General features: G+C 52.7%; 1 protein-coding gene across 1 annotated transcript in view; it reads right to left on the reverse strand.

The window, feature by feature from the left end:
• The window catches only part of SLIT1 (slit guidance ligand 1), a 150,893-nt gene that overhangs the window by 38,691 nt on the left and 90,545 nt on the right, over nucleotides 1-21,657 (reverse strand). Inside the window, exons 5-13 of the mRNA XM_016164202.2 lie at nucleotides 11,923-11,994; nucleotides 10,808-10,879; nucleotides 10,101-10,172; nucleotides 9,387-9,550; nucleotides 6,216-6,363; nucleotides 5,725-5,796; nucleotides 5,092-5,163; nucleotides 2,736-2,807; nucleotides 1,907-2,050 (exon numbers count right to left, since the gene is read on the reverse strand). Of these exons, the coding sequence (XP_016019688.2) occupies nucleotides 1,907-2,050; nucleotides 2,736-2,807; nucleotides 5,092-5,163; nucleotides 5,725-5,796; nucleotides 6,216-6,363; nucleotides 9,387-9,550; nucleotides 10,101-10,172; nucleotides 10,808-10,879; nucleotides 11,923-11,994 (888 nt within the window). The remainder of the gene's footprint in view (nucleotides 1-1,906; nucleotides 2,051-2,735; nucleotides 2,808-5,091; nucleotides 5,164-5,724; nucleotides 5,797-6,215; nucleotides 6,364-9,386; nucleotides 9,551-10,100; nucleotides 10,173-10,807; nucleotides 10,880-11,922; nucleotides 11,995-21,657) is intronic.

A 21,657-nucleotide genomic window follows, 5' to 3' on the forward strand; every position in this document is an offset into this window, starting at 1 on the left:
TGGTGCTCCATCTTCCTCTCTCTAGCTATAAGTAAATTAATTAGCAGGAGCAGGCTGCAGGCGGGTGGGCTTTAATGAGTTTGTCTTTGCGGCTGACACCCCCACTGACGTGCAGGGTCCCCAGGGAGCAGGAGCTGTACCTTCTACCCATCCTGTTTCACGCCCAACCCAGCACTCTATGCGAATGTTATCTGACAGAGAGCACTGCCCAGCGAATAAACAGTGTGGCAGGGATGCCAACAACAACAATGGCCACATTATTAATACTGATTAATAATAAACGCCCACCAAGGACACATCACAGGACCCACAGGGTAGCACATCGAGTCCAACTACAGGTCCCAGAACTAAAGACGTAGGATAAAGGACACCATGTAAGTGCCTAAGTTGAACCGAATAGTAGATGACGGGAAGTTTTCCTCCACAGAAGCATCCCAGCTAAAAGATAAGGACTCCTTTTTACAGCGTAACCACAACAGCATTATCAAATGAGGAAGGAATGTTAGAATTCAAATATCACCATTTCCAGACCCATAATGAATGAATGGGTCCTGGCGCTGAGATCAATGGCTGTGTTTATTACAAAAAAAAAAAAAAGAGAGAGACAACCAGACATCATGTGCCTCCGGATGGAAGTACACAACCCGACCTATGAAGTCATCCTGCCAAAAATAGAAAGGAAAAAAATCGGAACCCAACCAAGCTCCTAGATCGACAGTTCTACTGCAGGACAGAGATAGGAGAGGAGAGTGTGTTAAACTACTCCACATTCCCCGAACGCAAACAGAAAAGTCCAGGTTGGGAGAAACCAATAACACAGTGCCAGGAAGAAGGAGATGGAAAGGTCACCTAGAGATTAAAAACAACTTAAGTGATACGTCAACCAATACCAGCCAATTGTATTGCATAGGCCTAATTTAAATTCTGACTCAAATGAGTTATTTTTAAAATCGTATAAAATGTATGAGACACTTGGAAATTCAAACAGTAATTAGATACTTGATGATATTAAGGAATTCACTGTTAAATTTTTAGATATAATAATAGTGTTATGGTTCTGTCTTTAAAGAATCTTTGCCTTTTATAAATATGTATGAGGTCTGCGTAGATGATAAATGACGTCTGGGATTTACCTCGATATAGTCTGGGAGGCATGGGAGAGGAAGAAGTGTAGATGAAATCAGACCAGCCATGAGTTAAAGCTGGGCGGTGAGTACTGGGAGGGTCACTATGCTACTTTTAACATGCTTGTAATATCTTATAATGAAAGATTAAAACAAATTCCTAGAGATGCTGCTCTCTAATTTTTAATTTGTAACCATCATTGCTATTACTAGATTTCATCTGACTTAAGACATGATCAATTCCAAGACATGTTATTATTTTATGCATTATCAAGAAAAAAAATGATGCTAAGTAAAAAAAAAAATGCCATCGTTTATAATATGCATCCCAACTTCAGAGCTGTTAACATGGAAACAACATGTGTCTTAGAATATAATAATAATAATAAGCTAGTATTGGTTGATGTATCAAGTTGTTTTTAATCTATCTAATAATAATAATAATAACTATAGCCAGCATTTAAGAAGCATTTACAATGAGCTAAGTTTTGTACAAATATCCCTCTTAATCTCATGACAACCTTATGGAGAAGATGATATTCTCATTTTATGAATGAGTAAACTGAGGTGTAGAGAAGCAAATTAACTTGCCTAGGGTCACAGGGCCACTGGGGCATAGCTGGAATTCAAACTCATGTTCATCTAACCCAGAGACCGTGTTCTTTCTTCCATAAGAGCAAAAGGCACAGGGCAAGACAGTCACTTGTACCTGGAGGCTGTTACCTCCCCTAGGTCCATAGGTCCACCCTCTAGGACAGAGAGAAGAGGGCAGAGGGACTCACAGGGTCTGGATGGCCCGCAGGGAGGTGAAAGTTCCCTTAGCGAGACTCTGGATCTTGTTGTCATACAGGGAGAGAAGCGAGAGGTTCTGCAGGTCCTGGAAGGCGTCGGGCCGGATGCAGTTGATCTTGTTGGCGTTCAAGAGCCTGTGGGCAGAGCCAGGGACGGATGGTAAGCGGAGAGGCACAGCATCAGACCCATCCACACGAACTGGCCCCTTTCTAGGGCATCCGGCATTCTGGGCGTCCACTCCACACAGAGGAGCTGAGACCTCCGACTGCCTTCTCTGCGCTTCGGGACCATTTGAGCCACCCACTCAGAACTGCTAGAGGTGCCCCACGGGATTCTCAGAAAGCAGAGAGCACAGTAGCAAAACTACCTCCCAAAGACATTAGGGGAGGCTCCTCCTCTTCCCCAGAGTGCTGCTGGTTCCCCCAGGCAGCTGAGATGGAGCGTATGGTTCTATGCCTCTTGGATCCAAAGCAAGGAGAGAACCCTTGCTTGAACTCTCACGGTTCAAGGAGGCTGAGCTGGGCCTGGGTGTCCCCCTGCAGGACACAGCTCTTTTCCCAGCCATGCCGAGCTCCTCAGGAACACGGGCCTCATGCATCTATCTCATCAGCCTCTCAGCTCAGGTACTTTGCTGTCAGCTCTGAGTTGCCTCTGCAGAGTCCCTAGCCTCTCACCCTACCAGATCTGACATCCTCCAGGCTCCTTGCCTCAAATGAGCCCTCCACCCCCCAAAGAGGCCAAAAAGGCAGTCTGGGAGGCCAAAGGGATAGTGGCTCCTTCCCGGGGCCCCACCCAAGTACATCCTCGAAGGGTCCTTACAGGAGCTGTAGGGTGTACAGGCCTCCAAACACACCCCGGGGGAGGTCTGTGATCTTGTTCCCATAGAGGACCCTGGAGAAAAGGGAGCAGAAAGGAAGAGTTAAAGGGTGGCCACTGGGCCAGGCATTGCTCTGCAAGTCCTGCACCACACAAGGGCACCGCTGCTGAGCCATCACAGCCTGTAGGTTTGCTGTAACAGGTTCCCAGCAGATGGCAGTACAGTGTATTTAACAAGAGTGGCCTGTTCCCAGTTTGCTCAAAGGTACCCTATGGGCTCCAGGCAGCTGTGATCCCCATCACAACAGGTGCAGCCCTCACTCCCTGTCCTCACTTACGGATCCTACAAAAGCCTGCAAAGGGACCCTTTGGGAAACGTTGTGGAAAATTAACCTGGTCCGAGATCCAAAAAGAGGCTGTTCAAAGAAGAGAAAAATCTCATAGGCAGGAATAGTTAACATTTTTTTTTTTTCACAGAATTACGGAAACACACGCCAGCCAGACAGCACGTGCGGTACGAGCTCCAGCATGTCAACCAAGTCTGCTGGCACGGTGAAAACACCAGGGGAAAATGGACCGAAGTGCCGCCGTGCTGAGATCTGGGCGGCGGGACTGCAGGTGCGTTTTTCGCACTTCGGTATTTTCAGTCTTCCACATTGAGCACAAATGTGTGTATTAGAAAAAAAAAAAAGATTCGAAAAAGACATGCAGGCAGGAATGGGTTCAGGCAGACGATGAAAGAGTCAGGGGGGGTTGGGAAGTGTGGTGTATTTTATTCTCAATAACACAGGTAGCCCCCATAGCCACCCTCCCCTCCCCCCCCCCGCACCCCTCCCTACTTCCCCACCCCATCCCCGGCCAGTCATATTCAGTCTGAGCAAAAACAGTGTGTGCTGTCTCTTCAGACGTGGCTTCCAGATCCTTCCTGGAGGAGGGTGCGCAGGAGCAAAGTCCCTGCAGTGGCATCTGAGCTGGTGATGGGGAGAGCCCCATGGGGCAGAAGCTCGGACTTCACCCATCCAGCGCCAGGAAGCCTCTGGAATACGGCCAGCATTTGGGAAGATCCATCCATCTCCCGTGTGGAGAATGGAGGGGAGAGAGCAGGAGCTGATGCAGAAAGACGAGGTCGGGGCCGGACACGTGGATGCACGCTGTCAGTGAGACCTATTTGCATGACTTCAGTACACAAACTCCCATGTGGTGGGGAGGTGGCTGTGCAAAGGGAGCCCACTTGGATAGGTTATTGTCGTATCCAACGTAGAAGAAGATTCTCTCACTTCTTAGAGGAAGAGCCATGCATTCTGGCAGTCCACCTCTGGGATCAGATCTCCTCCTCTGGTGACCCATCGCCAGGCCGTCATGTACAGCTCTGTAAGTTGTACTGGACAGCCTGAGTGGTGCCATTCCCATGAATCCACCACCTCGACGCTACTCCGGGAGAAGAGGCACGACCTGGCTACTCCCTGCACTTGCCAAGAAGCTCCATTTCATTCCACTTCCTCGGCCCCTAATTTATGGGAGGCATGTGTCCAGTGCTGTCTCACATGAGGGACAGGTGAAAACACTGTTCCTAAGGGTAACCAAAGGCCCCTACCAACGGGGAGCTCGCCTGACTAGAGGGCACCCTGAATGCACTCTTTGTGTAGACAAAGTACCAGGAGGCCGCAGAGAGTGTGGGGCTTGGTGAACATGGGGGTGCAAGCAAGGGTTCTTAGAAAAAGAAAGACGAAGTAACATTTCTAAGATGAACTTTCGATGTTGCATGTTTTGCAGTTGAACAGACCCCACCCCGCCCCCCACCCCAACGAATCCTTGAAGAAAGGGAAAAACTGAGAAGAGGTGGAAGAAAACACTGTCTTTGCTTCACCCACCACAACTTGGGCTCAGAGCACTTTGGGAACGAAAGAGACAAGTGTGGCAGATGTCACAGCTGGAACTGATGGTTGCCGCCCTTGTAGGTGACGTGGGGGAGGCTCAGGTGCATGGAGTGCTGGGCCTCTGCAGGGAGGCAGGCCAACATGAAAGCTGGGCAGAGTCAGATGACTGCTGCAAAGAATGTTGGGAAAATTCCCACCTTGGCAGGGAGAGCATCACAGTTGCCAGGGGCAATCGTTCTGCTTAGATTCCATGCACTCAGTCCTTGATTCCCTTCTCCCCCTCCCGGAGCAGAAGGTCCTCCAGAGAGGAAGGGGGTGCTAGGCACAGAAACTCTAGACTTTGTGGCCAAAGGGAGACTCATTGAGGCCAGATGGGCAGGGTCTGTGTTCTCCCTCCATCATCCACTGGAGGGGCCTTGGGCCCTGCTGGCCAGCTCGGGGGACACTCTGGACTTCCGCGGAAGCTTGGTGCAACTACTCACAGTGAGTTCAGGGAGCGAAGGCCTTGGAAGGCATCAGGTGCAATCTCCGCAATCTGGTTGTTGCTCAGGTCTCTGTAAGGTGAACAGGAGAGAGGGTGACCGAATCCCTCAGAGGCCACCAAGCCCTGCCTGGTCCCCTCTACCTCCCAGATGACATGGGAGGGCACTAGAAAATTGACCCCAGAAAAATGAGGGCCTTGTTTGCCTATTTATTTGAAAAACCCATGGCCGCTCTCTGTGTAGTCTGAGAGTCGTGCATGGGCAGGACACTCCAGCCTTGGTCTTTGACAAAGCTTTTCCCCACCTCCCATCTGTCCCCCACACCCCCTCTCACATCCACAATGGCTCCTATTGGTGCCCAAGCTGAAATGAGAGGATGACAGTCAGCTCTGGTCATACGCCAGACTCAGGCTCAGCATTGAGGCCTCAGCACAACCCTGTGAGGAGGTCATACCACTGCCATCTGCACGTCATAGATGAACCACCTGTGGGGCAGGAAGGCCAGGAAGCAGCTAGCCCTGGGCCTCTCAGCCCTGGGAGGCAGTCAGAACCTGCCCAGGGCTGTGGCATGCCTGGTCCAGGCTCTTCCTCCTGCCCCATGCTGACTCTCGGGAAGCAGCAGGAAGCACTCACATCCTCCGAAGCTTTCTGTAGGGAGAGAAGGCTCCCGGGGGGATGGACTTGATCCCATTGAGCTCTAGGCGGCTGCAGAGAGAGAACACAGAGGAGTCCCCTGGTCGGATCGCCCCAGTCTCAACTGCCACCTGCTGGGCTCGCCAGCCCAAACCAGACCCTTTGCACTGTCTGGAGTAGATGGGTCAGCACGGGCAGAGAAAAGGGGCTGCTGTAATGTGAGATCCACTATCCCAGGCTGCCATGGCTGAAAGGGGCCCATGAATGATGCTAATACTAAGAAACCACTTCTAGCAGAGTCATCCAGCTGAGCTCAACAGGTGGACCTTGGAGGAACACCCCTTTCCAGCCTTCCAGAGTTGCCTAGCCAAGGAAAACTGTGTCTCCCCCATTTCCACGGAAGAGCTTTGGTGCAAGCCCTCAGGTGGACCACCGGAGCCTGGCGCAGCCCCAGGGCCTGTGTCCCCACGCCTGTTCGGCCCTGTACTCACATCTCCGTCATGGCCTCGGGCAGGTTGGCAGGGATGGCGGTGAGGCCTTTGCCGCGACAGTCCACAATGCCATTACTGCAGGTGCACATGGCTGGGCAGGAGCCGGAGGAAAGGGTGCAAGAGGGCACACGCCCCGCCTCCCCCTGGCCTGCGGAAACAGCGGGCTGTGACCTCAGATGTCCCATGCCTGCATCTCCCTCCCGAGATGCAGAATGATGTGAGAGGATGGGGCACATGGTGTTTCTCTGGCTCAGGCTGAACCAGGATCACCACGGGCTCTGATGAAACTCTGTGGGTGCCTGGCACATAGCAGGTACTTGTTAGATATTTGCTGAACTTGAATCTGAACATAACTGTGCTGCGTGAAACTGTGGTTCATATGCTTGGAAATCTTAGCCTAAATTCTGAAGCTCCATGTTCCCATCCAAGTCACTCAGCACTTTTGAGCCGGAGTCTCCTTGTCTGTCACCCGAGGATGTAAGCCCTGTGCCACATGCTGTGTTAAATGTCATAATTCAGTATCTCCTTTAATTCTGCTCAGTCTAGGAGAAGTATGATATTTTTGTGGCCATTTTACAAGAGAGAAAAACAGAGTCCTCGATGTTAATTAATTTGTGGAAAACCACACAACCAATAGGTGCTAAACGCAGGATGAAGTCCAGTGTCTCATGAATTATTTTAATTGCGGTACAACTTTATATACGATGTGTCTTAAGTGTATAGCTGGATGGTTTCTACTTCTGGAGATACCCACAGAGCTGTCCCCCAGGCACGGAGCATTTCTATTACCCAGGAAGCCTTCCTCATGCCCCTTCCCCAAGGAAGATTTGTTCTGCCTGCTTGTGGACGTCACGTGAACGAAATCAGACAGCAGGCTCCCTTGTGTCTGGTTTCTTTTGCTCAATATAAAATCTTTGAGAGTCGCCCCTGTTGTGTGTGTATCAGTAGTTTGTTTGTTTGTTTGTTTGTTTGTTTTATCGCTAGCTAGTGTTCTCCTGAATGGATGTGTCATCAGTAGTTAATCCACTCTCTTGGTGGACATCTGGGTTGTCTTCGGCTCTGGGCTATTTCAAAGAAAGGCGCCTTGGATATTCTTGGACGCCAATTTTTGCCGAGCATACGCGCATGCCTAGCAGTGGAGTTGTAGGGTCATGGTCATGGGTAGACATATGTCGGGCTCTATTAGATTCCGCTAATCAGTTCTGAGGCCATTTACACTTTCACCAGCATTCAACCTCTGATCTTCTCCCTGGCTCCCCTAAATGGTGGGCACCAAGATCAAAGGAGACAAAGCTGTGAGGACTTCTTACAAACTATGAGAGTGCCCTGCTCAGGGAAGGGGTCTCTGGAGTGAACAGACTCCGAGAGGAGAAAAAAATGCCTGGAGATAGAAACCAAGGTATTACAAGGTATTCTTATTCTTGTTTGGAAATAAGCATCGTCCAAGTGAATTACCCATCCCTCGTCATAAGGCAGCTGCTGCTACTCCGAGGAGCAGTGTCAGCCCTGGCTCGCCTCACACGCAAGTACATACCATGCATGCACGCACGCTCGCACACTCACTCTCCCCCCACAACACTCACACATACAAATTCACACTCTCTCCACATAGACCCTCACACTGTCCCATATACCCGCATAGACGTTCACACGACCACATTTACACACTCATACAGACACGCTCACATGCTCGCACACTCTCTCTCTCACACACACACACAGCCTCCCTGAGCACAGTGGTGTTCAAGAGCAGTCTCGGGCACTGCCAGTGCTGTGAAGGAGGTGACAGCCACCCCTGCGAGGCCAGAGCCTCACACTGATGAGAGGGAGCCGAGCCCTGTGAACCCTTTTCCCTCAGAGCTCGACGTGGCTGGCGGGCTCAGAGGTCACAGGTTGGGAAGAAATGAGTAGCCCCTAATCCTCGGTTGTGACTCTGAGAACTGTTCATTCACTCAGCAAACATTTTTTGAGCATCTCTCTCTGTGCCAAGCACAGGCAAAGTGCTGGGGACATGGCCAGAAACCATGACACATGCATTCCATGTGCTCATAGAGTTTAAGTCCATCGGGGACCTCCTAGAGGGTCAGAAAAGTCTCCCTGGGCTCTGCAAGGTGAGGAGGCGTCAGCAAGCACCAAGGCAGGAAGAACGTGCCAATAGGGGAGCAGCCCGTGAGAAGGTCGAGGTGGGAGGCACCTGCCCCAGGAAGGGGCAGAGGGGGGCCAGCTGGGACGCAGGGAGTGAGGAGGCTGCTGGGGGAGGCCACTGGGTAGGGGGAGGCCGAGATAACCCTGCCCCAGCCTTGCAGAGCTCGAGGGCAGTTGGGATTCTTCTGGGAGGACCAGGAAGCCAGTGAGTATGAGGCGGTGGTGACCTGCCCAGACTTGTGGGTCCTTTTAGGTCCCTCTGGCTACAGTATGGAGCTCAAAGGGGCCAGAGAAGAAGTGGGACGGCAGGCAGGAGGCTCTCACAGAAGCCCAGGTGGAAGATGGGGGGCGCAGACCGTGGAGTCCACCTCACCTTGAGCCGAGGCTAGAGGAGCCAATTCAATGACTTTTCAAGGTGGCGGGGGTGAAGCAAAGGCAGGAGGGGAGAGGTAGCAATAGGAGGGAGGGAGGGTTGGGGGGGTGAGGGGCAGGAGGAAATGGGAGGACGCATTGGGTAGAAACGGAGTCCAGGGGCAGGACAGAAGGGGGCAATAAGGGAAGAGGCAATAGGAGGACGGAAGAGAGGACGGGTGGGAGCGGGAGGGACAAAGGAGTAGAGGCAAAAGGTGATCCGTGAGGACGGAGGTGATGGCTGAGAACGGAGATACGGATGGATAGGAGGGGTAGATGGACGGGTAAAGGAGGCGATGAATGGGGACAAGAGGTGACAGGTGAGGAAGGAGGTGGTGGGTGAAGAAAGGATGTGATGAGCAGGGGCAGGAAGTGACGATGGGAACAGGAGCTAACGAATGAAGACCGGAGACAGGGGGTGGTCCAGGAGGTGATGGATAAGGCAGGAGGTGATGTGTAGAGAAAGGAGAGAAAACGAGGTCGTGGGGGGGCCAGACGTTAATGCTGGTGACGGGAGGTGACAGAAGGGAACAAGACGGGGGAGGGAGGCGACGGGAGGCAGGTGACAGGCAGTCAAGCTGGGCAGTTGAGAGCCCCAGCTGGACCTACACCCACCTGAGCAGCTGAACTCGCTTTTCTGGACCTCGGCCACGTTGAGGCCGCGCAGGCTGGCGGGGCCTGAGCACTGGGTGAAGAGCCCGATGGTTGGCCGCTGCCTCAGCCACTGTGACAGCCAGGCCAGGTGGCAGTCACAGAACAGGTGATTGGAGTGCAGGCGGCTGCAGGGGGACAGGAAGGCTCATAACCCACCTGGGCCCCCAGCCCCTAGCCAAAGAGTGGGAGCCCCTTTACCCAGAAGGGGCTGAGCCCTTGTGCTACCCTAGGCCCAAGCATAGTCTACGCACAGTCAGCCCGCAGCAGCTCCGCCTTGGGGATCATCCAGCAGCGGGGAACTTCCCGGCGGCTGCTCTTTCCCTCCCAGGGTGCTCGGGGCACCCCTTCAGCTGGACGTTGCCCAGCGATTCACCCCCCTGAGCTCACACACCCCCGCCGCCCCAAATCACATAAGTCATTTTCGGACACAAAAAGAAATCATTTGTTTTTTAAGGAAAATCAAATATAAATGACATTCAACATCCTTCCATTTTAGATCACCTCCCCTGACTCCAACTCCAATCGGCCAACCCTGGCTGGCCACTGGGGGTGCAGAGGAAGAGAAGCCCCCGCCCCCCACCCCACACCCCGCCTGCAGGAGCCTTGGGCCCCTTTCCCCACTGCCCCAGCACTGGCCACGCTTGGTGCTATGCTCCCGACATCAGGCTGACTCACAAGGTCCGTAGCTTGGGCATGTGGTTGAAGCTGGACACGGGGATCGTGGTGATATTGTTGTTGTTCAGCGTCCTGACAAGAAAACCAGAATCAGTTAGCGTCTGCCCAACAGAAGCTTACGTGGGAGGGAGAGCAGGGTTGCTCTCTGGCAAACGGGCAGACTCTCACGCTGTGTTCCATGATGCACCTTCAAGCTGGACCCGGGGAGCTACGCCAAAGAGCACGAGACACGGAGCCACCCTCAGGGAAAGCCCTGAGCTGGAACAGTAGGTACAAAGCAGATGCACCAGACTCTGAGTCTGGTAGAACAGGGGAGAAGGAGCAAGGAGACCGAGAGTATGCATGCAGGCTTGGGCTGGCTTGGAGGAAAGGGGAACATTTAGACAGAAAGAGAAGGGCGAGTAAGTCCTTCTCCATGTGTCGGAAACCCTTGGAAGATAGAGCCACTCGCCCTGGGTGTCATCATAAGCACCCAGGTAAGCCTGGGCCACGCTGTTGCGGGCGTGACTCCTTGAGTGTGTGTCCTCCCATCCTTGGTAGCACATCTAGACTAGCAGAGAGCAGGGCCTCTGCGCTGGGCCCGGAACCTGCCTCCCAGGTCCCCTGCCTCCTGTGCTGCTCCCGGGCCCCAGCTCCCGCTGCCTGGGCCCCGCACCTGTGTTAGCTGGACTCTCACACCTGTGCTTCCCTTCCCACATTTCACTTACAGCACCTCCAGCCCTCGCAGAGCCCGGAAGGCCCCTTCCTCGATGCAGCTGATCTGGTTCTTGTCCAGCTGTCTGTGAAGCAAAGGAAGGTTCTAGAGAGGAGGCACGTTGCCAAGAACAGAGGTGTCCAAACGTTTTTGTCAAGCGCTCCGCTCATTAAAAAAAGAGGCCTAACCCCAATCATTTGTTCAGTACAAATGTGTCAATCCAAATAGTAAATAATAAGAACTTAAATTATTTCTTATTTTTAGTTAAAGCAATAAATATAAATAAATTGTATTCCTCTACCTAACCTTGCATATCTCCTGGGGAGCAGGCACCTCTCCTCTCATTTTGGGGACCGCCCAGAGGGCATGGGCAGCTTTAAAATGCGTCTATCGCAGAAGGGGCAGCAGCTAGAACTGGCGGACAGATTCCAGCCTGAGTGCCAAGTGAGACCGACCGCCTAGCGGCGGCTACCTGAAGTGTTGCTCTAAGAATACGCGGAGGCTGTGATTTGGGAAACTTGGGAAGAATGCAGTGATCAGTTATCAATGTCTATTACAGGTGTAGGGGGCTGGGGAGTGACAGGTGTGCCTGGCATTTGCCATCCCTGCTGTAGTCAGACCTTGAGGAGGTGGTAAGCCTGGACCAGAATACATTTGAATAATAGGAATAAACTACTACAATTAAATAGCGTTTGACAAAATGTATTTATTTCCATATCTCATTTAAACCTCAGAACAAGCCTATGAGGGAAATGTGATATCCCCATTTTACAGAATAATATATTAAGGCTCGGGGAAGTTAACAAACTTGCTGTAGCTTATATAATAAGTACCTGAAAGAGAAGATTCAAACCTAGCTCTCTCAATCCACTGGAGGGAAAGGTCACAGAGACTCTCCATTTACATGGACAAAGAACCTCCCCTAAGCACCCCACAGTTCATGAAACTCCCTTCGACCCCACAGGCTGCCTGTTTCCTCTGACCCCAGATTGTTCCAGAAGGCCATGCTGGCACCAGACACCTCAGAGCCCAGACCAGCTCTTTGGCTGCCTAGACCACGGGGCTTGGGGACTCTGCCGGGGTGGCCCTGCAGCCCCTAGCCCCTCTCCATCCCAGGCCTGTACTCACAAATTTTTGAGGTCTGTAGCTCCACGAAAAGCCTTTCTGGGGATGGCCTGGATGGTGTTCTCACTCAGGTCCCTGTGAGAACAAACCAGAAGGAGAAGCACACTGCTCAGAAGAGATTTCTCCAGAGGGTCCCGACAGAGCCCAGGCCAGTCACTGCTGCATCCCAGCACCTGGGACAGTGCCTGGCCCATAAAGGCCCTTGGTAAGCATTTGTTGAATGAATGAATGAATGAATGAATGAGCTGTAGTTCAGTACCCAGCCACCTCCCATTCTCTGGAGGGAGAAGTCTGGGGTAGCAGTGACCAGTTCTGCCAGACCTTAACCCTGCCTGCCAGACCCACGGAGGTCAGCTCTGTCAGAACCCCGACTCCAGGTGCATTGTCCAGGGCTGCAAAGGAACAGGCAAAGAGGAAGGGGCTTCCTAACAGGTTCCAAGGCACCCTGTGGCTTGTGGTGAGTGCACTACAGCTCACTCTCTGGAAGAAAGTGCCATGGCTCCCAGGTAACCAGCCAGTAGGCGGCTGACCCAGGTCCTGAACGCCAAGCTGAGTCTGACTCCAGATCCCTCGCTCTCAGAATGCAGGCAGCAGAGCTGCCACTGAGAGCCTGGCCCACACAGGGGACTGGGCTGGGGGGTGCAGCGCCACCCAGGACTTCATCACCTCTCCATTAGTAGTGTCCTTATGTGAGGGAGGAGGCATTGCCCCAGGCCAGCTTCCGGACTCTTCCTCCAGCTCCTCTGGCAAGTCTGGGCTTCTGGTACCTGTCTGTCTGGGTGGCTTTTCCTTCCCACAGCGGTAGTACCAACTGCTGCCGTGTTCTAGGCATGTCCCCCCGGCTGCACTGCCTAGCACTTCACGTGTGTGAACGCGCCTGACCCTCACACTGACCGTGGGGTAAATACTATTTTACAAGGAGGACAGGGAGCCTCAGAGAAGTTCAGTAGCTTCTCCAAGGGAACACAGCTGGTAGGAGCTGGCTCCAGGGTTCAAACCCAGGAATTGGGTCTGAGAGCCTCCCCTTGTTCAGCAGTCCTGGGAGAGGGAACTGGAGTAGGGGCTGTTACTTTGCCCATTTTGCAGAGGAGGGAACTGAGCTCCAAGAAGTTAAGTATCTCACCCAAGACTGGACCAGGGTGGGGACCAAGGTGCTCTGCTGGAGGGCCCTGCATCAGACACCTCAAACAGCCTGGGGCTGACTGTCCTGATGTGGGACGCGACATCGGGTTGTCCCCAGACCCCCAGTCCTTTCTCCTGGGCCAGGCCCTTGAGGGTTGACCATCTCCTTCCCGTCAGCCATTCACTGTGAGCCCCAAGGACATGGCCCACAGAGCCCCCTATGTACTGTCCCCTGAGCTGTGGGGACTCCCTCCTCTCCGTTTAAGTTTTTCTGTGGAGACAACAAATCAGAAGCACTGCAGCAGAGTGCACAGGGCCCTGAGCTCAGAAAGGCTGGTTCGAGTCCCAGCTCCCCCACCTCCTGGCTGTGCATCTGTAGGTCAACCCAATTTCTCTGTGTTATGCAAGTAATTCCTACGATGGCTAGATAGCCCATACTGGCTCTATTGTTCCCTTGGTCTGTGGACTGGTTCTCTCATTCTTCTTAAATGGGATGCTGACACTGGGCAGGGTCACCTGACAGGTAAATTACTGGATTGGGAGCAACGGCTATGCAGGCCACACAGGTAAATAAGAGATGGCCCACACTCAGGGGCTCATGGTCATATGACTTCCTCAGTAACTAGGAGCCAAGGCAAACGTGGGAGCCCCACATGGAGCCAAGCACACCTTGATGGAGCACCTACATGCTCCGGTGACAGCAAGCCTCACACATACAGAGGTAACCACAGATGCACGGAATACCCTAGAGCACTCAGAAGGGCGCACGGGAAACCAGTGAATGAAATCTCCATTCGCTGTCCAGAAAGTCTGTGCTGAGAGCTGACTACCTGCTGGGGCTACCACAAAGACACTCCGGCTTACAACAATCACTGGGAGAGCACTCGTTCCAAAGAGATGCAAGAACTCCGGAGTGACCAAGTCGACCTGAGGGGGAGGAGATGAACTCTGAAATGGATCCTGAAAAGCAAGAAGGAGCAAGGCGGGCAAGCTGGGGAAATATCACGCAGTTTGCTATGGCTGAGGTGTATGCATGGGAACTTGAGGTGGTTTGAAAGTACGTCCACAAATTCTTTGACATTCTTCCCTTCAAAATATGGAGTTTAATTATCCCCTTGATTGTGGGTGGGGTTTAGTAACTCACTTCTAAAGAACAGAGTATGACAGAAGTGACAGTGGATAACTTCTGAAACTAGATCATAAAAGACACTGTAGCCTCCTCCTTCCTCTCCCTCAGATCACTCTCTCTGGTAGAAACCAGTGCCATGTCATAAGGACACTCGAGCAGCTCTCTGGAGAGGCCTGCATGGGGAGGAACTGAGGCCTCCTGCCAACAGCCAGCAATGTGAGCCAGTCATCATGGAAATAGATTCTTCAGTCCCAATCGAGCTTTCGGATGATGCAGCCCTGCTATGACCTCAATGTCTGTGTCTCTCCCAAATTCAGTTGTTGAAATTCTAGTGCCCAGTGTGATAATATTAGGAGGTGGGGCCTTTCGTAGGTGCTGAGGTCATGAAAGTGAAGCCCTCGTGACTGGAATTAGGGCCCTCATGAAAGCGTTCTGAGAGAGCGCCACTGCCCCCTTCTGCCATGTGGGGACACAGCTATGAGCCAGGAGGCAGGCCAGCACTAAACACCGAGCCTGCTGGCACCTGGATCCTGGACTTCCCGGCCTCCAGAACTGTGAGAAGTAAGTATTCGTTGTTTATGAGCTACCCAACTTATGTTATTTTTGTTATAGCAGCCCAAACAGACTGACGGTGCCCCGGCCGACATCTTGACTGAAATCTCATGAAAGACGCAGGACAGAACCACCCAGCCACCTACCGAAACTGGAAGATAATTAATGTTTATTATTCTTTCAGGCCACTGCGTTTCAAAGTAATGGGCTAAAACAGGTTTGCTTTGCAAGAATGGTCCAAGAGAGGAGAGTTTTGGAAGCTGTGCTAGAGAGCATGGTCCTGGTTCTTAGGGCGTGAGGAGCCGCTGAGAGCCTTTGAGGAAGGCGGGGCCACACTTAGACTTGACACGAATGAGCTGAAATATGCTAGGGACTTGGCTCCAACATTGTCCTCTTTAGGCCTCAGTTTCCTCGTTTGTCAAACGCGTGGGCTGGACCAGGCGATCTCGTAGTCTCCCTCCCATTGTGTGCCCGCCGCATGCCGACAACTCCGAGACATAGCAAGTGAGGCACTTGGCTCTCAGGGGACTTGGGATCCCAGGGAGAAGCGAGGGAAAGCGGGTCGTCGGAGTCGAGTGGGATGAGAGAGGACAGACACAGCTACCCCCGCTCTACCCACAGGGACTCAGGGAGATCTGAGCACGTGTGGTGAGGGTCAGACCAGCACGGGCATCAGGGGCCTGGAGGCTTCTGCAGAGTCAGGAAGCTGAAGGCCGCACCGGGGCTGGGAGCCCCCAGCAGACCCTCTTCTTGGCCCCAGCCAGCAGGCCGCCCTTTGGCCTGGGAAGAATCTCTGGACTGGAATTCGCATCCATTATTCTGTTTAATCCTCACCGCAATCTTGCAAGGAAGGTTTTCTATTAGTATTGATTAGTTTATTGATTTAGGCCAATCTTGTTCCAGAAAGGCTTTGAGGTGTCTTACAGGGATTTATAAAACAGCAAGAGAGCAAGAGTCAAAAGTGGGAAAAGGGAAGAGAAATCAATGGCAGACACCGAGAACGAAGCAGCAGGTGACTCGCACATCTGTCAGGTTCGGGCCGAGCATGGGCTCTCGGCTTCCTGAAAGCCAGCGTGAAAAGGGGAAAGCGGTCAGTTAATAGCATTCCCAATATATGTATACACTTAAAAAGACTAGTTTTTCTGGAGTACAGCTATTTGGGGCACTAAGATGAAACAAGACTATCCCCAAGGGTCTTTATAAAAAATAACAGTGTGGCCTAATCAATAACACTGGATCCTTATAATAAATGGGTTTCAAGTGTCTGCTTCTTATAATAGCATCGCATCAAAGTACAATTCAGGAAAAGCAATTCTATAAGGACTCACACCAGGAGCTAAGTGGGAAGAGAGGGGCAGGAACAGTCCGTGCAAAGGCAGGAGGCATGGTAGAGCCTGGCATGATCCAGGAGTAGCTCGGTTTGCCTGGAATAGTAAGTACTGGGGAGAGGGTGCTGGCAAGGAAAATCCCTGCAGGCCAGAGAAGGTGACAGCTTGGACCAGACAGGGTCTTTTAGACATAGCTCTGGGCACCAAAGCTTACAGAAGGAAAATGCTGTCCCCAGGCAGACAGGCAATAGGACATCATGAGCCAGTCCAAGAGGTGAGGATCGAGGGGTGGGGCAGAGCTGAGCTGATCTCAGGACCTCAGGCCCAGTCCCAAGCCAGCCCAGAGCAGTGAGCAGCTCACGTTGTTTAAATGGGTAAAGAAAACTAGATTTGAGACTCTAAAAGAGACCAGCCTCTGGAACAGAGGAAAATGAGTAAGCCTTGGAAGTCTGAGGGAAATTCAGCATGCTGGCAGCAGAGAGGATGGTGGAAAGAGCCTCAACTCTGCAATGAGAAGGATCTAGGTTCAATTTCTGCTTCTACCATTTACTAGCCGTGAACCGTCGGCTAGTAAAATGGGGATAAAAGTATCTACCACACAGGGCTTTGGGGAAAATCGAGTTCATGTATTTAAGCTTCTGTCCTAGTACTTCTATTTGGCAATATTTAAGAAATGCTGACTTTCGCCTCGCCCTAAAAATGTACACTCAACGCTTTCCTAAGGATCTGACTGTTGTTTCCACCTTTACCTCTAGGGGGCGCGAGAAGCCTTCCCTGGATTTGGATGCCCTCTCTGCCCGCCACACCACAACCAAAAACAAAGCGATTCTATCATCTATCTATCTATCTATCTATCTATCTATCTATCTATCTATCTATCTATCTATCTATCTACCTACCTACCTACCTACCTACCTACCTATTTATTTACTTCTTTCTTTCTTTCTTTCTTTCTTTCTTTCTTTCTTTCTTTCTTTCTTTCTTTCTTTCTTTCTTTTCCTTCCTTCCTTCCTTCCTTCCTTCCTTCCTTCCTTCCTTCCTTCCTTCCTTCCTTCCTTCCTTCCTTCCTTCCTTCCTTCCTTGCCCCAGTTGACTTCCCACATGGTCGACAATTGTCATGTTTCCTAAACTATGTAAAATAAAGTTTCTCATCTCCATTTTCACCTAGTTGGCATGGAAACCCAAAAGGCACCACCTTCGTCTTTCCCCATCACATTTTCCCAGTCCCTGAGCCTCCTGGATCTCCTTCAAACTTAGTCATTTTTGCCTCCAGCCTCCTTCCATGGTGATCTTGTCACAGGTCCTAAAGGAGCATGGTCAGGGCAGAATGAGATATGCTGAGAGAGGCCATCCTGGAGGAGGGAGGGTTCTAGAACTGGAAAGATAGCAACTGGTGGCCTGGTCCTGGCCAGAAGCAAGCAGAGGGCTCAGAGCCACGGGGTGGACAGGGGCTCAGAAGGAAGTATCAGTCTGGACAGCGAAAAGCAGATTCCTAGAGCAAGGACCCAGCCGCCAGACAAGAGACAGGACCAGGGAGGGAAACACATGCCCTGACTCACCCATTTAAATCATGTGGTCTTAGGCAAGTCACTTAACCTCTCTGGCCTCAGTTTCCTCATCTGCAAAAGGGGGTGAGAAGTGTGCCTACCTTTCAGGATCCGATGTAAGACGTGCCCTGTGTTCTCGCCCCTGCCTGCTCTTCCGCTGATGCTGGTGTCCCCTCAGTTCCTCAAATCCTACTGCCACAGGACCTTTGCACTTGCTGTACCCTCTGCCTGCTGTTCTTCCTCCACTGTTTACCCAGCGAATTCCTATTCGTCCTTCACACTGCAGTCTACAGACACCTTTCCTGACCACTCCCTCTACTCCAGGCTCTCAGGACCCCCATGCTTTTCCTTCTCAGCATTAATCCAGAGTTGTAATGAAATACTGGTGTATTGAATGTCATGAAATACTAATTTCTGGTTAACATCTATCTCTGCCTCCAGACCATAATACCCCAAGGGCACACTCTGTCTCTTTTGCTTCACATTGTTTCTTTGGACCTGGCACATTGCAAAGGCTCAGTAATTTTTAGCTGAATTGAACTAAAAAGGATCCTTACATGATTCTCTTGCTTCAAACCCTCTGCATTTTCATGACCAAAACAAGGAGTCAGGACAGGCCATGTGGCTGAGAGGGGAAGGCAGGGGCTCGAAGCAGGACAGGCTGGCTCCGTATCATTGTTGTAAGAGACCGAGCCTCCTCACCCGTGCACTGGGGACACTTGTACCCCCTCTGTCTACCCAGAGGCAGGCCTAAGAAATGAGGGTTCTGGGGGGCAGGGAGGGAAGTGCTGGAGAAGCACTTGTTGCCATTGTTATCATCAGCCCTGCGCTGCCCTTCACACATCCTTCAGGAGCATTAATAGTCGGACATCCTCGCGTGGTTCCAAGGTGGCCCCAGCAGCATCAGCAGGGAGGTATGGGCAGCCCCTGAGGAAAGTGAGCAACTCTCCTGGGAAAAGAGAGCCCTGGAGATTCAGAGAGTCCACTTTGCAGGGGAGTTGTGGGCAGGGTGGGGAGGGCTCAGGGTAAGAGTCCTGCAGGCAAAGATCCCCAGCTTGAATCCCAGTTTCCAAGATCAAGAGCTCCGAGAGACACGCTGCTGCCGGTAGCAGCGCCCGGGCCTAGGGACATCCCAGAGACCCCAACCAGGTCCCTTCCCTCGAAGGGATGGGGACAGCCAGGCCCACACCGTGACTTGGGCACCATCCCAGGAACCCCTGCTCCTGCTGCCCCTCCTCCCGCACACTCTGTCAATCCCTCCAGACTCTGCCAGGCCTAGAGGAGGCAGGGGCTGGGAAGCTGAGGTCGAAACCCCATGTTCTAGCTGCTAATCCCCCTTCACGCTCTAACCAGATTGGGCTCTGCTGGCAGACCAGCATCTAAGGGGATCAGCGGGGGACTCAGCCGGGGCACTGGGTACCAGCCAAGGCCGGACTCGTCCCTGGGTTTTTGCCGCCTGCTCAGCTGCCCCACTGCAGAGCTCCAGGCCTGCTGTGGCTGCTCCAAGCCACACGAAGGCTCTGGGCAGCCTGGACCGGCCCCTCACCCCCCTGTGTCCTGACTGGTTACCCTAGGCCCCAACATGGGGCCCAGCCAGAAGGGAACCACAGCAGCCTGACTCTTCCAGACCATCTCACCTGGGACTGACTTCCTTGTCATGAGATTGTCAGATTAAGGACCTGGGCCCTGGAGCAGACAAAGCTGGTCATGTACCACCAGGGGGCCTCGTGCCTCAGTCTCCTCCTCTGTGAGTGGGCGTAATCATGCGGTCGGGGGCCTTAACCGAGGCTCTGTGTGGCACTCTCAGTACGGCTAGTGGGTTGGCTGCCATTCCTCGTTGCTCGTGCCTTACAGTTGTCTCTGTGGGGCTATGAGCCGTCTTGGGGGGTTAGGGGGGCAGGGTTGGTGGGCAGTCAGGGCTGAAGAAGCCAGAACTGGGATCAGGAGGCTGCGGCTTGAGGCTGGCTCTGCCGCCGTCCTGCTCCATGCTGCTGGACACGACCTGCAGTTGTTCCTGGCACCTCAGTCTCCCCTTCCAACAACACTGACACCCCGGTGCGGTCAGGAGGATTAAATTACACCCAGTGTGCGTCGCACTTGGGCACCCACCATGGGGCAGCCTGACACTGCTGCTGCTAGTGAGCGCCACCCAAGGTCCCACAGTAGGTGACGCAGCACCCACGTCTCTGGCACTTGGATCAGCAGCTGCGGAGCCACCTGCGGGTTGGTCAGAAATGCAGACTCTCTGGACCCACTACTGAATCAGAATCTTCGTTTTAGAACGCTCTTCAGTGATTCACACACACATTATGGTTTGAGAAGTACTGCGTAAGAAGGAAGTTTACAAATGTTTTCATGTCCCCAGAAAGGGCTAAGTCGACCTGGATTGCAGCCCCTGTGCCTGGCCAGCATTTCAAAGCAAGGAGCAGAGGGAGTGGGATGAGGAGTTGGACACAAACCCCGCCCCCAGTGGGTAGAGAGAGGGAAGGGCAGCCTCTGACGCCATTGCCCACCGTCACAGGGCACAGAGGCGGCCTTCACAGGAGAGGGGAGCAATGTGGCCACTACCCTGGCCCCACCGACGTCCCTGCATTCTGGCTGGGGTTGGGGGCAGGGGGAACCTGCCTACGCCGGTGTTGGTGGGAACCAGGCTGAGGTAGCCAGCTCCTTTGAGGAGGTCAGGAGTCACCGCTCCAGGCCAGCGGCTGGGAGGCCAGGCCCCAGGATGGCTCTGTGCCACAGGTCCCTGCTTTAGGACGCACTTTCAGGGGAGAGGGTGGCAGTGCCCCCTGGGTGGGGCGCCGGGTTCACACCCTCTGAGGTGCTCCTGGGGTCTGGAAGGACTCTCTTGTCAGTCTGCCTTCAAGCCTCCCCTCCCACCCAGGAAGGAAATTAATTCTGCAATTATCCTCCCTGCCCTGCTCTCCCCAGCCCATGGGACAGCATTCAGGGGCCCCAGATGTACCTTGTGTGGGCAGATTACATGTGCGTGCACCTGTTTTCAGGTGACCTTCAAGGCTGGTTCTTGAGAGCTTTTGGTGATAGGGACCTGAACCATGCAGCCTCAAGCTCCAATCTCAACGCAGGGACTGGGGCTCTGTTCACTCATAAATCTCAGGTGCTCCCAGGAGGTGCAAACTGATAGCTTATAGTGGCTGATTCTCGGTGTGATTCTCAAGTGAATGAGTTTGTTTCATCATCTCCAGAAGTCAAGTTTGGGCAGAGAGAAGGAGGAGGGTTCACAAGAGACCAGGAAGTAGTGCCAAAGGGACAAAGGGACATGCTGGTGGGGCGAAGGGAGGTTGGTGGCCTAATTTCCTTTCATCTTGGGCTCCAGACCTCCTACCGTTGTCACAGCAAAGGATAGACCGCAGCAGCTGCCTTTGCGTCCTCCTCCTCCCGGGGTCTGGCTGCTCTTTTAAGGAGCCAGTTCCCCTTGCTAGTCTTTGTGTGCCCTCCTGAACCCCTCTCCTTTGCTCCCCTGACAGAGTCAGACCAGCTGGAGTAACTGGTGAGGCCATCAGATAAGTCAGCATCCTCAAAGGGGACCCAAGTGAAGACAAGGTACTGGCCAGGTAGTAGCTGGTCTGGGAAGCTAGGTGACCTGGGTTCAAAAGCAAGCTCAGCCCCACTGGCTGCCTTGATGAGCCTCAATTTCACCATTTGTAACATAAGTTTATAAGAGGAGTAAATATATAAAGGTGAGTGCAAGTATCTGACTGTGTGGCACACAGGTGACAATCAATTATATTGTAGGCAAGTCTTCAAACTACCCCTACTAACCGCTGGGCAGTCCGGCTCTGTCCCCTCTCCTTCACCGCCTCTCCCCGTCCTGAGGTGGTTATAAGATTCATGGAATTAAAGCTCACACATGCTCTGTGAGGTCTTGAGATCTTTTTAAACGGAGCATATCCAACCTTTTCCCAGAGAACTCCTTATGCCCAAACTCTTGTAGGTGGTTTTGGAGGCTGACGCCACGGATGGTGGGGTTTGAGCAATGGGCTGGTCTGCGCTCCCAGTGCATGCCAGGCTCTGTCGGCTGGAGAGCTGCCCTGCCCCT

Source organism: Rousettus aegyptiacus, unplaced genomic scaffold, assembly GCF_014176215.1.
Source record: "Rousettus aegyptiacus isolate mRouAeg1 unplaced genomic scaffold, mRouAeg1.p scaffold_m13_p_6, whole genome shotgun sequence".
NCBI classification, from domain to species: domain Eukaryota; kingdom Metazoa; phylum Chordata; class Mammalia; order Chiroptera; family Pteropodidae; genus Rousettus; species Rousettus aegyptiacus.